Source organism: Ursus americanus, chromosome 24 (genome assembly GCF_024610735.1).
Source record: "Ursus americanus isolate L20-20 chromosome 24, mUrsAme1.1.p, whole genome shotgun sequence".
Classification (NCBI taxonomy): Eukaryota; Metazoa; Chordata; class Mammalia; order Carnivora; family Ursidae; genus Ursus; species Ursus americanus.
Genome location: NC_142150.1, coordinates 33,904,650 through 33,921,952, shown reverse-complemented (window position 1 = coordinate 33,921,952; position 17,303 = coordinate 33,904,650). Strand labels below are relative to the sequence as shown.

The 17,303-nt window shown below is 37.3% G+C and overlaps 2 protein-coding genes across 2 annotated transcripts; both read left to right on the top strand.

Moving 5' to 3' along the window:
• The first annotated feature begins 65 nt into the window (after window positions 1–65).
• LOC123785272 (olfactory receptor 5J3-like) lies at window positions 66–1,013 on the top strand. Its single transcript, XM_045786996.2, has one exon. It carries the CDS (start codon window positions 75–77, stop codon window positions 1,011–1,013), a length of 939 nt encoding a protein of 312 aa, XP_045642952.2. The 5' UTR covers window positions 66–74.
• Window positions 1,014–8,143: 7,130 nt separating this feature from the next.
• LOC123785271 (olfactory receptor 5J2-like) lies at window positions 8,144–9,082 on the top strand. Its single transcript, XM_045786995.1, has one exon. It carries the CDS (start codon window positions 8,144–8,146, stop codon window positions 9,080–9,082), a length of 939 nt encoding a protein of 312 aa, XP_045642951.1.
• Window positions 9,083–17,303: the final 8,221 nt, after the last annotated feature.

Genomic DNA, 17,303 nt, shown 5'->3' with positions numbered 1-17,303 from the left:
ATAAATACCAGATTGTCCTGTTCCTTCTAATCCCTTGTTTTTTCATCCCAGATTTCAAGATAAGGAATTACCAAATGGCTGAAGAGAATTCCACAGCTGTTACTGAATTTATTCTTTTGGGACTGACAGACCGTGCTGACCTGAAAATTATATTTTTTGTGTTGTTCTTGGTGATTTACATCATTACCTTGGTGGGGAATCTGGGCATGATTTTCTTAATCCAAACCACTCCCAAGCTCCACACACCCATGTACTGTTTCCTCAGCTGCCTTTCATTTGTAGATGCCTGCTATTCATCTGCAATCGCTCCAAAAATGCTGATCAACCTTCTAGTTGTGAGGGAAACCATCTCATTCTCTGGCTGCATAGTGCAGCATTTGTGTTTTGGGGTGTTTATCACCACAGAAGGCTTTTTGTTGTCGGTGATGGCGTACGACCGGTATGTGGCCATTGTCAACCCTTTGCTTTACAGTGTAGCCATGTCTAAGAGGAAGTGTGTAGGACTGGTCACTGGGTCCTTCGTAGGTGGAATGATTAACTCATTGACACACACGATAAGCTTGGGCAGACTGTCCTTTTGTGGGTCCAATGTTGTCAGCCACTTCTTCTGTGATGTTCCCCCACTGTTAAAGCTGTCATGTTCTGATACTTCCTTGAATGAGCTGTTGCTCTTAACCTTCTCTGGAGTCATTGCCATGGCCACCTTCTTGATTGTGATCATTTCCTATGTGTTCATTGTTTTCGCTATCCTGAGGATCCGCTCAGCGGCAGGCAGACAGAAAGCCTTCTCCACCTGTGCCTCCCACCTGACTGCGGTGACCATATTCTATGGTACCTTAAGCTTTAGTTACATCCAGCCAAGTTCCCAGTATTCTGTAGAACAGGAGAAGGTGGTTTCTGTGTTCTACACGCTAGTGATTCCCATGCTAAACCCACTGATTTACAGTCTGAGAAACAAAGAGGTAAAGGATGCTGTGGCAAGGGCCATAGAAACGAAACATTTCCCCTGTTAATTTCAACTCCCTGCTAATCCTACAACAGTCTATCAGTCCGTTCTTCACTTACTAACATTCCCATGAATTTAACTAAGTGTAGAGTTTCCAAGTATAGTACAAACCATTTTATTCTGCATGCTCATTTCCATGTGAGGAAACAAGAGTACAAAGTAGAAGTGATTTAATTCATAACTGTATTTGAGAATAGATAACTCAAATCTCAGCTCATGTGAGATACTAGACTATTGATAATCTGCATTGATTTTAGTAAGTTCAATAAACTATTTTTTCAATATATAGGATTATAAATTTTCTAATATCTGGAAAACTAAAAGAAAAAATATGCATATACTTTTGGAGATATGAAGAATTAGGGATTTTTCTAAGATATATAAAATTATTTGCTCAGAAAATTAAGATAATTGCATATATTTTTCTTTTATTTTCAAAACTTGCTTTAAATTTTAAATATTAGTAAATCTCCATGTTAACAAAAAAGGTGTTATTCCAAATGATATTTTCAAACTAGTAGTTACTTGTCTATTCATCTTCAACTTGTGTGTCAGTGACCTCAGCAACAAAGATGGGGAATGAGACAATTATAGTTACAATCCTCAGCTTACAATAATGAGCTTGCCCTCCCCTCCCAAAAAAATCCATCCAAAAAGATAGACACATGTATAAAATGATTCCATTTTAAAGTAGGAAAAATTCAGCACTCTTCCCGTCTATATCTCCCTTCAAGGTTCTACTTCATGTTCTTTCCTGATTAAAAAAAAAAGTCCCGCATTCTGAAAAATCACGTGATGGATATTAATACCCACCTAGAAGTTTAGTTCTACAATGATGAATTGCTTGATCATGTAACTTCATTACTTCCCTCCATTTTAGAAATGCTGATCTTTTACCAGAAAGTGCTGTAAATAATATTATAATACATTAAAAATAAAAAGTATTTCTGTTATGTACAGTGTTCTGTATGTGGAGCTCTATTACTATGGATATCAGAGGAGACAACCTGAGGTGTTTAAAACTAGTGAGGAAGTTTTTAAAGTAGCTAAACAGTTTTACATTTGTGAGTTCATACCTGACGGTGAAGACATTGCCAATATGCCAGAAGAGTGACAAGATCTAGAAAAGGAAAAGTGATTTTTGTCTTTCCTATGAACAATGACAATAACAAAGCTATTGTAAAAGTAGTTGTTTTTATATATTTGTGTTGTAAGACCTGGGGCAGGAAAGTAGGTTGATTTCAAAGAAATGTGCTGTTCATTCAAAGAAATGTGCTGGGATATAAGTCACATTCCATGTAGGTGTAGTCTCAAATAGAATAATCATCTTCATCATTGTAAAGCTAATAATACATCATAGAATAATGTGTTTTTTTTTTCCGAGAGAGAGCATAAGTGGGGTGGGGGGAGGGGGCAGAGAGAGAGGGAGAAGCAGGCTCCCTGCTGAGCAGGGAGACTGATTCTGGGCTCTATTCAGGACCCTGGGATCATGACCTGAGCCAAAGGCAGACTCTTAAACCAAATGAGCCACTTAGGTGCCCCTAAAATAATGTGTTTTATTGAAGTAACACCCTGATTTCTAGGACAAGCAAACATATATGCATACAGATCTCCATGTATATTCCTATAACCTAAAAAGAAGAATTAATATAAAAAAAAAGATCAGTGGAAGAAAATCAATTTTCCCATACTCTATTTTTTAAAAGATTTAAGAGAGAGAGCATGTGAGTAGGGGAGGGATAGAAAGGGAGGGAGGGAGGGAGAGAATCTTAAGCAGGCGCCATGGCCAGTGCAGAGCCTAACATGGGGCTCATCAGAAGACCCTGAAGTCATGATCTGAGCTGAAACTGAGTCAGAAGCTCAAGCGACTGAGGCAACCAGACAACCCTTCCTATGCTCTTTTTAGATAACCTCATTTGTCATTCATATTTACAAAGAAATCTGGTACAGTCACTATTTTTAGTATATTCCTGAAAAGGGAAATTTACAGATCCCACTAATTAATTCAGATGCATCAAAATTTAAAATTTTAACATATGCCTAATAATTTTAACCTTTAGTTATTTTATTTTAATCATCTTTTAACATTTTTCCTGAGCCCTCTTTGTTGTTAATATAGGTATGCTATTTTTCTTCATTTAATATTTCTTAGTATGCATTTCTTATTCTTTATCTTTCAAATTGGTCATGTCATTAAATTTTAGTTTTTGCATTTATTCATGTATATTTTCTCATATGTATATGTTATTCAAATATCTGAAATTGTTTTTGACTGAAGTCCACTTTTTTTTTTCTTCAGGCACACGAAGGCTTGCTTCTATGCCTAGTTAATAATATTCATGCAAGTACATTTTTTTTCCCCTAAAATTCTGGGAATCCTATGGTCTTCAGAGTAACCAGCTTAATAGGTTTAATTTTTTAAGAATTATTAAATCTGCTTCTGCTGAGTGCCAGAAGTACTCCTATGTTTATCCTGGAGTCTCCCAATCAACTCAGTCAGACATAATCTCATTCCCATGCTGATTCTGGTTTTATTGCTATGGCAATAACTCCCCGTTTCAGCTCAAAATGTTTTGTTTGCTTTATTCTTTTTGTTTGTTGGCTTTTTTTTTTTAAAGATTTTATTTCTTTATTTGACAGAGATAGTGACAGCCAGCGAGAGAGGGAACACAAGCAGGGGGAGTGGGAGAGGAAGAAGCAGGCTCATAGCGGAGGAACCTGATGTGGGGCTCGATCCCATAACGCCGGGATCACGCCCTGAGCTGAAGGCAGAGGCTTAACCGCTGTGCCACCCAGGCGCCCCTGTCTGTTGGCTTTTGAGGGTCTTTGGCTTTCATTCAGCACAGCTATGTTTTGAAATCCATGGCTCATCCTGGATGCAGTTATAGTGTGACAAGGGTATCGTTTTGGAGAACTTGTCCAGTATACAGTTAGGAGGGTAAATCTTGCTACAAGTTACCGACATTCTCCTCTGATCTTTTTAAGGATGCGTAATACACATGTTAAGTTCCTGATTTGTTTCTTTGGTTATGTCAGGGTTTTTCTTTTTCTTTCTTTTTCTGTTAGAGGAAGTAGAATTAGAAATTTACCCTTTTCATTTTTATTTTTTAAAGATTTATTAATTATTTATTTCAGAGAGAGAGCACAAGCAGGGAGGGGGCAGAGGGAGAGGGAGAGAAGCAGACTCCTAGCTAAGCATGGACACTGATGTGGGGCTCAATCTCACGAACCTGAAATCAGGAACTGAGGTGAAATCAAGAGTTGAACACTTAACCAACTGAACCACCCAGGTGCCCCAGAAAGTTACCCTTTTTGAGATGCCTAATTATTTCCCCTGTTGAATTCCTCTGGAGAATTCTTTTCCTGGAACCACCATCTTTATCTTGGAGAAAGGGGATCAAGTCCTTAACTCGGTGTGCTATGAAGGGAAAGCTCTTCCTCCTGGCAAGAGAACCCCAGTTGTCATTTAACATCCCTCCCATAATGCCATCCATCTTATTACACTGACTGTCCCCCACCAAAAGACCTCCTTTTAAGTTTTCCCACTATACTTTTAAAAACCTTGTAGTCTTCAAGGTTAATGAGAGGACAGAAAGGACTATCAGAAAGAAGAAATATGCAGTGCTCCTCTACTGAGTCTTGTATGTTATCCTTTTTGTCCACAACCTAAAGTTTGCTATGGATCCCAATGGCCAAACTGGGTTGGCCTTGCCTGATACCAGAGTCAATGGTGATAATCTAATAAATTCTGCCAGAACATTTTTGGAGGGGAGAAAATGAACAACTTCACATCTCTTCCTCAAACTAGTTTTTTGTTATGGTCTAATCCGTCTCACAACTCTGGGCCAGTGTATATTTCCCACACCAAGACACAACTTCTGTTTAGCTAGATTTTCTCATAGGTATCACTCATTTATTCTTTCTTCCTGATTTCTTCTTTAGTACATTGCCAGTCAACCTACAACCCTGGTCTTTTTGGAAGATGTTTTTTCCCCTTTGCTTTTTCCCTTTTAACAATTTGACAACTTTATTTTGTTTTTATTTTATTTATTTATTTATTTTTATTTTTTATTTTTTTAAATATTTTATTTATTTATTCGACAGAGATAGAGACAGCCAGTGAGAGAGGGAACACAAGCAGGGGGAGTGGGAGAGGAAGAAGCAGGCTCATAGCAGAGGAGCCTGATGTGGGGTTCGATCCCAGATCGCCGGGATCACGCCCTGAGCCGAAGGCAGACGCTTAACCGCTGTGCCACCCAGGCGCCCCTTATTTTGTTTTTAAACATTTTAAATATATTTATTGTTTTCTAGACTCTTCATTTAGGAGGCTTTCTTTGTCATTGTGTTTTGCAGTTGAATGGTGAGTTCATGTTTAATAGGATCTTTGCTGGGTAATCCTGGGTGGCCGATTCCATCAGTGGTCCTGAGTGGTACGACTCAGACCACTGTATTTAATTTCTCAGCTAGAAGTTTCCTCGCTTAGGCAGACAGCAAAATCCAAATGTCCACCCATATGAGAAAAGACTGTGGCTACTGATTCTCAGGTGAGATGTTTTTCCTACAAGATGCCAGATGATGGTAGGCAAGTTTATTTATAATTTGTTCTGATAAGCAGATTTATTTAGTTAGAATTTGAATGAAATGCCAGTCTTTCAAAGATAGTGGATTTATATTTGGGTTTTAGTGGAGTTCTGTGTTGTTCATGGACCCAAATTCTTACCATCTTTTTGAACAAACTGAATATTACTTATAAAGTTATAAAGTTTTGCAAATGTCCACAGGAGAGTCATGGTGTCAGTGTCTATGTTTACATTTGATTTTTTTTTTTTACATTTTTTCCCTTTGAGCCCAAAACAGTCCCATTTACTTATTTGTTATCTACAAATGTTATGGTATGTTTTGCTTTTATATTCAGCATTTCAATGGATTCTCTTTCAAAGTATTTTTTGAGGATGGTAGAGTTATATCTAGTCTTCCATTTGCTAGAAGCAGAAGTACAACCATGTTTGCTTGTTTGTTTGTTTTCGATAATGCCAATCTTTCTAGCGCCTAACACAATGTCTAGCTTTCCTTGGTCCTCAAGAAATAGTTGTGAAATAGGGGTGCCTGGGTGGTTATTTCTGTTAAGCATGACTCTTGACTTCAGCTCAAGTCATGATCTCAGGTCATGATCTCAGGGTTGTGAGATTGAGCCCTGCGTGGAACTCTGCTCAGTGCGGAGTCTGCTTGAGAGTCTCTCTCTCCCTCTTCCTCTGCTGCTCCTCTCCTACTCATACACACACACTCTCTAAAAAAAAAAAAAAAAAAAGCAAACTAGAAAACAGCCCTCCAAAACCCCTCAAAAATTAAAAAAAAATCTTTAGAAAAAGAAGTATTGTTAAATGAATGAAAATATTGTTGAAGCTAAATATAATATCTTATAGGAATAAGACATGGCCTTCTTCCAATCCTTATATTCATTATATTCATTATATAGAATGGAGAATTAGACTCTGAACAGAATTGTGTGGATATGGGTGATGGGGTGCTGCTTCCTAACTTTTTAGAAATAATATCCATTATGAAGCAGGATTCTGCTTGTGCAATTTTTCCTTGCTAAGACTTGGCCCAGTCCATATGATATCTTAATGAAATGTTATCCATTTTATGCAAATTATTTATAATCAATATTTCTATTTTCTCACACTTGGTTCTCTGTTCCTTTCCACTCTTTTTAACATTTTTCATGTTACACATCTTAGAGAAACTAGTCTCATTGGAATACCTTGAGAGAGTCCCTGAGAAACCAGAATGCAATCAAAGGGTAATTTTGTTGTTGTTGCTTTAGAGTAATTGGTATCTGAACTATAGGGCTTCTGGCCTAATTAGAAAAACAACAAGAAAATACATATTTATATCCATATGTACTTGCCCCTTCTTTCAAATTTGTCCTCTATGAGGAAAGAATTAAAGATGTAAAACCATTGCTTCTTTTTTCCATTATGTTTGTTTTGTAATGTGTTACCTGATATATTTTTTAACCTGGAATTATCTTCAGTTATCTATCATTAAAATATTGATCATTCTGATTCTCAGAAAAAATATTCATTGATTTGATTTCTAAGAAAAGAGTAAGAAACAATGGAGATAGATCTGAGTATTCTAAATAAACTAATATCCTAAAATTTTCCATCTTTGGTAGGATAAATTCAATCCTTTTAATATCTTTCTTTTTAATTTCTTTCTTTTCTTCTCTTTTTTACTATTCATCATTCTTTCTGCAGATAATTGAAAATTTCAAATATGGTAGAATCATATCAATGTTTTGATTCTTAAAGTTCATGTAAGTCAAGTCCATATCATTTTATATAATTCAATTTACAATATTGCCATCACCTTTTGGTGCTAAAGTTATATAGTTTTATATTTGGGTAATTAATTTAATTTTTAATTCCTTTTAAATATGCTTTTTCCTAAGTTATAGTTTATAACAAAATTCATATTTGTAAGTGATCCTTCTTTGTTAACAAAATCATTTCTTTTTTTTTTTTTTAAGATTTTATTTATTTATTTGACAGAGACAGCCAGCGAGAGAGGGAACACAAGCAGGGGGAGTGGAAGAGGAAGAAGCAGGCTCATAGCGGAGGAGCCTGATGTGGGGCTTGATCCCATAATGCCAAGATCACCCCCTGAGCCGAAGGCAGACACTTAAAGACTGAACCACCCAGGAGCCCCAACAAAATCATTTCATTTAATACTCTAAGAGCAGCAGAAGAAAGAGCAGGTATAAGATCTATGAAAATGCAGTTTTGAAATACTCAGACGTCATTTGTTGTGCATACTCTTCCATATTGTGATGGTAATCTTTAAAGAGCATGTCAGAGATCATGAATATATTTTCTATATAATATCTAGTATATATATTTACTATACTATACTATATTAGATAGCATATAGTATATATAATATTATAGTATTATATATACTATAGTATATATAATATATACTCTATTTACATTATATAGTGTAAATTATATATATTTATATAAAAATTATATATATTTATATATTATAATACAAATAAATATATATATTTCCCTAATAAACTGTCATTCCTCTATCTTTTTTCACAGCAGCTTTAATGAGAAGAAACAAAAAATGGCTGAAGAGAATTATACATCTGTTACTGAGTTTATTCTTTTGGGACTGACAGACCGTGCTGACCTGAAAATTATGCTTTTTGTGTTGTTCTTGGTGATTTACGTCATTACCTTGGTGGGGAATCTGGGCATGATTTTCTTAATCCAAACCACTCCCAAGCTCCACACACCCATGTACTGTTTCCTCAGCTGCCTTTCATTTGTAGATGCCTGCTATTCATCTGCAATCGCTCCAAAAATGCTGATCAACCTTCTAGTTGTGAGGGGAACCATTACTTTCTCTGCTTGTATGGTACAACATTTGTGTTTTGGGGTGTTTGTCACCACAGAAGGCTTTTTGTTGTCGGTGATGGCATATGACCGGTATGTGGCCATCGTCAACCCTTTGCTTTACAGTGTAGCCATGTCTAAGAGGAAGTGTGTAGGACTGGTCACTGGGTCCTGGATATGTGGAATAATTAACTCTTTAATACACACAGTAAGCTTGGGCAGACTGTCCTTCTGTAGGTTGAATGTTATCAGTCATTTCTTCTGTGATATTCCCTCACTCCTAAAGCTGTCATGTTCTGATACTTCCTTGAATGAGCTGTTGCTCTTAACCTTCTCTGGAGTCATTGCCATGGCCACCTTCTTGATTGTGATCATTTCCTATGTGTTCATTGTTTTCACTATCCTGAGGATCCGCTCAGCGGCAGGCAGACAGAAAGCCTTCTCCACCTGTGCCTCCCACCTGACTGCGGTGACCATATTTTATGGTACCTTAAGCTTTAGTTACATCCAGCCAAGTTCCCAGTATTCTGTAGAACAGGAGAAGGTGGTTTCTGTGTTCTACACGCTAGTGATTCCCATGCTAAACCCACTGATTTACAGTCTGAGAAACAAAGAAGTAAAGGATGCTGTGGCAAGGGCCATAGAAATGAAACATTTCCCCTGTTAATTTCAACTCCCTGCTAATCCTCCAACAGTCTACCAGTCAAATCTTACTTCTGTGAATTCCATCAACATTAAAGCTTTTAAGGATTGTACAGATCTGTTCATTCTACACACTTATTTGTCATATAAGGAGGCAGCCAGAAAAGGCAAGCTATTTAATTCATATAGTTGCATCACAAAACCAATAGACTGTCATTTAAATCTTCTGATATTCTGGGATGCAAATCTTGGAATCAATGCAAAATACTGTATTACATTAATTTTTTTTGTGATTTAGAGAAAATAATTGTATAATAACACTTGCAATTGAGGGAATAAAAATAGGGAATTTATTAAAAATATTTTTTTTTCTCAAAAATCCAAGACATAGATATAATCGTATAGCTGAAATTTGCCTTCATTAGCTTATATTTTGATCTAAAGAGTGGTTGTGATATTGTAATTGGTAATAAGAAATATATATATATATATGGCCTTCACCCAATTTCTGGCACAGAGCTCCCCAAACCCTTGGAATCTGGCAAATAATAAGAGCAAAAAAGATGTCTTTTATTATGTCAATGAGGTAACTTTTGAAAAGTACCTCAGGATGGGGGCTGTTGCTAGGGGAACTGATCACAAATACATGGATGGAAATTTCAGTTTTACCCCCTGATTTCTGGGGATTGGAGGGGGGCCAGTGATTTAATTCATCTTGCTGTGTAATGAAGCCTCCATAAATATCCAAAAGGAATGGGTTTAGAAAGCTTCCAGATTGGTAAACCAGAACACTTCCAAATGCCACTATCCCAGGCCTCAAACTCAATGAGGACAGAAGCTCCATTCTTCGGGTAGTGCCTGCATTACATCACATTCCTTACTCTATGTATCTCCTCATCTGGCTGGTGATTTGTATCCTTTGACGTTCCTTGTAATATACCAGTAATCCAGTGAGCAAACTGTTTATCTGAGTTCCGAGAGCTGCCATAGCAAACGTACCAAACCCAAGGAATGGGGTCATTAGAACCTCTAGTTTGGACTCAGTTGGCCAGAAGCCCAAGTAACAACCTGGTCTTGGGCTGGGTTGAATTGTAGGACTTCTTGCTGGTGGATATTTTTGCCGCTAACATCAGCAGAATTGGGCTGAAGAGGGAGACTTTTCAGGCTGCGAAGCCCTGCCTGAGCAATGCCAGAAGCTCTCAGTTCTGACCACCAGTGTGTGATGTTCTGGCTGAAAATTACATGAAGAGTTAACGGTGAAAAAAATGTGGGAAAACCATATACACAGACACACACTGGAATTGGGGTACAGCATCATTTCATAACAGCTTTTCAAAAAAGCTTGTTATTTGGTCCATGTTGCTTGCTTTTCTAGGTCTTACTCTCTGAAGAGGGAGGGTGGTTGACTTCTGAGTACTTTTGAGATTAGTACGGGAGCTTCAAGATTTCCACTTCAGACGTTTCAGTTCTAGTTCTGTGTGTAGGATCACTTAAAGAGCAATTTCTAGTAAAATTCAAAACCTCTTTTTTTAAGCATCCTCTTCTTCTTCCTTTAAGATTTAAAACAACAACAAAAAAATGCCATGAACACATGCTGGAAACTTATCATTTACAAAAATTCTGTTGAATACACTTAAAAATCAGACTATGTAAGCTAACACATACTTACTGGCTTAGTTCTGCAAGTTCTCAGTGATTTGATAGCTTTCCTTCATTTAATAATGTCCACTTTTACTATTAATAAACAAAAATAAATCTGATGGAAATATTTGCATTAACATTAAATTAAATTGAATTAAGTACAATTTTTCTGTATTTTTGAGTTCTAATACTGTTAAGGTCAGTACTTGCCATCTGGGATCCTCAAAGCCCATGAGTCAGTGGAAGAAATATTCAAGTGATTTTTTTTTTTAAAGATTTTATTTATTTATTTTACAGAGAGAGAGAGAGCCAGTGAAAGAGGGAACAGAAGCAGGGGGAGTGGGAGAGGAAGAAGCAGGCTCCCAGTGGAGGAGCCTGATGCAGGGCTCGATCCCAGAACGCCGGGATCATGCCCTGATCCGAAGGGAGACACTTAACAACTGAGCCACCCAGGCGCCCCTATTCAAGTGATTTTATTGTTGCTAGTTTATGATTGATAGGCCAAGCATATTCAACTGCTTAACAAAATCTCTATAAATAGGAAAAAACAGTTTCAGATATTCCTGTGATAAAATTGTACACTTTCGCAATTGCAAAATGATTGTATTTACAAATAGATTTTGGAATGTATATGCTATGGATATGAATTGATTTAAAATACTTATAACAATCAAGCAGGAGAGATAACAAGAGAGTGCCATAAAATTATTTCCAACAACAATATAATAACATCTTCTGGATGAAAAAGAAAGTGGTTCTTGTGAGATGGACACTACTCCTGGTAGAGATGCTGTGAAGAGTGTTGAAGGGACAGCAAGGTTGAAAGGACAAGAAACCACATAAACTGAGTTGATAAAGCAGTGTAGGGTTTGAGAGGATTGATGTGAATTTTGAAGTAGTTCTACCACGGGAAAAATGCTACCAAGAAGAATTGCATGCTACAGAGAAATTCATTAGTGAAAGGAAAAGATCGATCAATGCAGCAAATTTCATTGCCTTATTTTAAGAAATTGCCTCAGCCACCCCAGCCTTCAGCAACTACTGTCCCATCAGTCAACAGCCAGCAACATGGAGATGATACCCTCCGCCAGTAAAAAGATTATGACTCTGGAAGCTCAGAGCTCCATCAGATGAGGGTTAGCATTTTTATCAATAAAGTATTTTTTTAAAGGTTTTATTTATATATTTGACAGAGATAGAGAGAGAGAGTGCACAAGCAGGGGGAGCAGTGGAGGGAAAGGGAGAAGGAGGCTCTCCGCTGAGCAAGGAGGCTGAAGCAGGGCTGGATCCCAGGACCCTGGGATCATGACCTGAGCAGAAGGCAGACACCTAAATGACTGAGCCACCCAGGCGCCCCAATAAAGTATTTTTAAAAATTATGTACATGTTTTTTTAGACATAATGCTATTGCCTCCTTAATAGAGTGCAGTATGGTATAAATACAACTTTTATAGGCACTGGGGAATTCATTTCACTGACTTTGGGGTGATACTGGCTTTATTAGTGCAGTGGAACTTGATCTGCAATATCTCTAAGGTCTGTACAGTATATCGAGTATTGTCCTGATACGTGTAAATGTCCCAAGGCTGCTGACTGCAGTGATTAGACAAATAAAATGAACAAGAACAGGAATGTCTGTCAACCCCATGAAAAGAAACTTCACGAATCAACCTGTACAGATTGTCATCGAAAAAGCTGCTGAAAACCAGAGGTGTCAACAGAGACCAAGTGGGGAATCTGGCCTTCTTTTTTCCATCTGGCAGTCATAAGGCAGTTCCCTCCGTCCCCTGCTAGAGCATTGCCAGAGAAACTCAATTAAACAGGCAATGTAATATAAAATCCAATGTCTTATATAAAAATGTTCAAGTTTCAGATCTGTAAAAGATCCCAGACACAAGGGTACCAATATTGTGTAAGTACACGTCTATGAAATGCCCCGATGGGTGACATCATAGGGACAGGAAAGAGATTGTTGTTGCTTGAGGCTGGGGTTTGGAGGTGTTGACAGGAAGTGAGGACTAGCTACTAATAGGTACAAGGCCTCTTTCTGGGGTAATGAAAATGTCCTAAAATTGATTGTGGTATAGGTCATACAACTCTGTGAATATACTATAATCCTTGAATTGTACACTTAAAATGGGTATAGTGTGTGGCTTCTAAATTATATCTCAATTAAACTGCTATAAAAATAAAATTAGCAACAGGAAAAAAAATCAACTTATGTGACTATTACTAGATCTGAAATCAGGAGGTTAATCTATATAACCCACCCTGCAAGAGACAGAAACCACATTTATTTAATAAGTATTAAGTTCTTTATGGCTAGATGAAATATGCAAAGTTTGATAACTTCATAAAAAAATAAAACCTTGAAAGATATCTTTGTATTCTTCTATTCCTAAATCATTTTTTTTAAAAATAAATCTATAGTATCTATGGAATCAATGTGCACTGTGATGGCTGCGGAAAAATTCTATGAATAGGTAGTTTTTAAAAATGCCAACATTTTCTTTTTTTTTTTTTTTAAAGATTTTATTTATTTATTCGACAGAGATAGAGACAGCCAGCGAGAGAGGGAACACAAGCAGGGGGAGTGGGAGAGGAAGAAGCAGGCTCATAGCAGAAGAGCCTGATGTGGGGCTCGATCCCAGATGGCCAGGATCACACCCTGAGCTGAAGGCAGACGCTTAACCGCTGTGCCACCCAGGCGCCCCCAAAATGCCAACATTTTCTATGACAGAATAAAAACTGAATTTTTCCTTTGTCTACTCTATGGTTGATCAATTTCTATTATTCTGAGTTATAAACAAGATATTGAGCTATGAATTATATAAATAGGCAGATCTCTCTGACCATACAGTTTGCTATTATTTCATGCATCCTGTCATGTAAGTTTGTTGGGATTTAAAGAATATCATACGATATATTTTAATCCTTATCATCAAGGAGACAATAAAGGTAAGACTGACTGTAAATATAAGATGAAATTCTTTTTTTTTTTAAAGATATTATTTATTTATTTGACAGAGATAGAGACAGCCAGCAAGAGAGGGAACACAAGCGGGGGGAGTGGGAGAGGAAGAAGCAGGCTCATAGCAGAAGAGCCTGATGTGGGGCTCGATCCCATAACCCCGGGATCACGCCCTGAGCCGAAGGCAGACGCTTAACCGCTGTGCCACCCAGGCGCCCCTAAGATGAAATTCTGCTCAGATATGACACAGGAAAGATTGGAAAGGCATGCCCATATAGTTCCAGAATGTGTCATTCATACATACTAGAAATTCGAATAGAGTTCCTCCTGTAATATGACATCTAAGTCTTCTCTATCTCACTGCATTCCTATTCTGCTCTTCAGTGGTTCCCCTATCTCCAGGGAATTCTGAGATATATGTGGTACTGGTTGTCATTTCCCATAACTTTCTTTCCCAATGGTGCCCTTCTCCAATTAAGAAATCATATGCAGATGCAGCTTGACACCTGGGAATATTATGATTATAGTGGATCGTTAAATATTTAATGAATCACATATTATTCTTTATTCTAAATATAATAACATTTAACTTTCATACTCAAGCTTCTCAATTAGTAATCTCTCTCTGGTATTTTCAGGAGCTCTTTCAATGACAGCCTGTGTAGGTTGATTAAAAAACCTTTTTTGTTTTCATGAGGTTGATAGAGCTATAGCTTATTCTTTTTATCTGTGTAATCACTGTGGTGGGAAGCCTTTGGATGCTTACATGAATCAGGGCAATATTCAAAATATTGTACTTCTTTGGGGAGGTACTTTTCACATCTTAGTCTATACGGATGGCACGCTCTAAAATAACATGGTGGCCAACCTTCACAACTGGATGTGATGGTCTGCCTTTCCCCACTGTTCAGAATGTTTATTTCCATGCGTGTAATGGGTCACTCCACACACACTGGCTCAAGATAGAGGGTTTCATTTAAAAAAGTGATGGACTGTTGAGCTCTGTGGCTTTCCCTAGCTCCATAGCACAACAGTGTCAGAGTCAATACATTCTTTCGTCCTTAAGTTGATTTCCCGAATGGCTGAAGCTCAGATAAAATTTCTGCAAAGCCTAAGGAGCAGAAGATGATAGAGAATAAATATTTCCCTACAGGCCTTTCTTTTCTTTGGGAAAGAATATCTATCTCTCATACTGCCCTGGTAGGATTCCTACTACAAATCATTAACAGTAGACTTTTTGGTGTTTTTTGGAATTCTGCTTCTTCTCCTTACCCTTCGTTTCTCGAAGGTAGCCGAACATCTTAGAACAGAAATCATTTCTTAACATAGAAACTGCCTTGTTTGTTTCTTTTTAGGAAGTTTCTGACAACCTAATGCAAATTCTTGTCCCTCTGATTTATTACAGATTGACTCAGGCTTTGTCCTGCATTCACTTTGCAATGGCTTTCTATCTGAGCAAAATCACTCATATGAAATGCCTGATTAATTACTGTGAGTCAATTTATTTCTTTTTAATTGACTAATTTTATGCTTCTTGAATTCTTTTTCTTTTTCTTTCTTTTTTTAAAAGATCTTAGTTATTTATTTGAGAGAGGGAGAGAGTGTGAGAGAGCTCAGGAGCAGTGGGGAGGAGCAGAGGGAGAAGCAGACTCCCCAGTGAGCAGGGAGCCCAGCGTGGGGCTCGATTCCAGGACCCTGAGATCATGACCTGAGCTGAAGACAGACACTTGACTGACTGAGCCACCCAGGCGCCTCTAGAATTCTTCTTCTATGCAGACATGGCTTTCACTATTTTATGAATTTCTTTGCTGTTCCTCCTCTTCTAATCTGACATCTGCCAAAGTGAAATGTTACTCTCTGTCATCTCTGGGATGACATAAGTGGAGCATAAAAAGGACATTAAGAGACAATATAGGATACTTCTTAAGGGCGAGAAGTCTCGAGTATGAACTAGACCACCTGGCTTTGAACCTAACACCTAATGCATTGTGTACTCTGAGAATTTACTTAACCTTTCTGAATCAACATTTCATAATATAAAAAATAAAAACTTTAATAGACTCTATCTCAGACAGTTGTCATGAGGAAAATTAATCCAGACGTGAAGGATGCCTGTCATATAGTACCCAAAGATGAAATGTTATTACCCAGTAGTCTTTATGACAATCACAAAGGTTCTTTTCAAGTACATCAACAGTTTGATAATATTTATCCTCACATGACACTGTTGATGCAATATTTTTTTTTTATCTTGAGACTTTATTTTTTAGAGAAGTTTTAGGTTCACTGCAAACTTAAGAAGAAGGTACAGTTTTCCCATATATTCCTTGCCCCCACAAACGCATAGCCTCCCATCCCATTATCCACATCCCCCACTAGAGCGGTACATTTGTTACAATCAATGAACCTACACTCTTATATCATTTTCATTGAAACTCCATCATTTACATCAGGGTTCCCCTTTGGGATTTCACCTTCTATTGCTTTGGACAAATATATAATGACTTGTCTCTACCATTGTTGCTTCAAACAAAGTATTTTTACTGCCCTAAAAATTTTCTTTGCTCCTCTATTCATCCTGTCCTCTGTTCTAACTCCTATCAGCCATTGATCTCTGTACTGTCTCCATAGTTTTGCCTTTTTCAGAGTGTTGTATAGTTGGAATCATACAGCATCCATTCACTTAAGGTTGTACCATATCTTTTCATGGCTTGGTAGCTCCTTTCTTTTTAGCGCTGAATACTATTCCATTGTCTGCATGTGTCCTAGTTTACTTACCCATACATCTACTGAAGGGCATCTTGGTTGCTTCATATCATGCACTTTTAAAATTTTATTCCAATGAATTCTTTTTATTAAATGGTCATTAAACAGAAAATTTTATTGCATCATGGTGAACAAAGCAAATATTACAAACTAATAACTACAGTAAAATCCCAGAACTATTAAGAAGAATAAAAATAAGCAAAAGGAAGATAAAAATAAAAATAAGTGCACAGGAAAATGTGGAATAATGTATAGCAACTGTGCACAAAAGTCAAGGTCAATATCTCTTTGCCATGTAACAGTCCTCATTTACCTTAGAAATGTGGCATAGTGCAAATGACAGGATTATTTTCCTCGGCTTCCCACAAGTAGGACAATCAATCAATGTAATTAAATGATGACAGCCAATTAAACTATAGTACACAATCAATATTGATAAATATTGGGAAACATCAATCCTAGGAAAGAGAGGCAATGCAATGAATGCACTGTAGAATAGTCCTCTTATGCAAGGATACAAAAACAACTGGGGCATACTTGTTAAACATGAATAATTACTCTTTTTAAAAAAGGTAAGGAAATGTTACAATATTCTAGACCAAAGAGCCAGTTATTAAGAAAGAACAGGGACTCCTGGGTTAAGCATTGGATACTTGGTTTTGGCTCAAGTCATGATCTCATGGGTCATGAGATTGAGCCCCACATCTGTCTCCACACTTAGCGTGGAGTCTGCTTGAAGATTCTCTCCTTCTGCCCCTCCTCCCCATAAAGAAATAAATCTTAAAAAAATAAAAGAAAAAGAAACAATCATTGAGGGAAAAGCACAAACTGAGGAGCCCTCAAAATATGACCTTAATTTGAACATTCT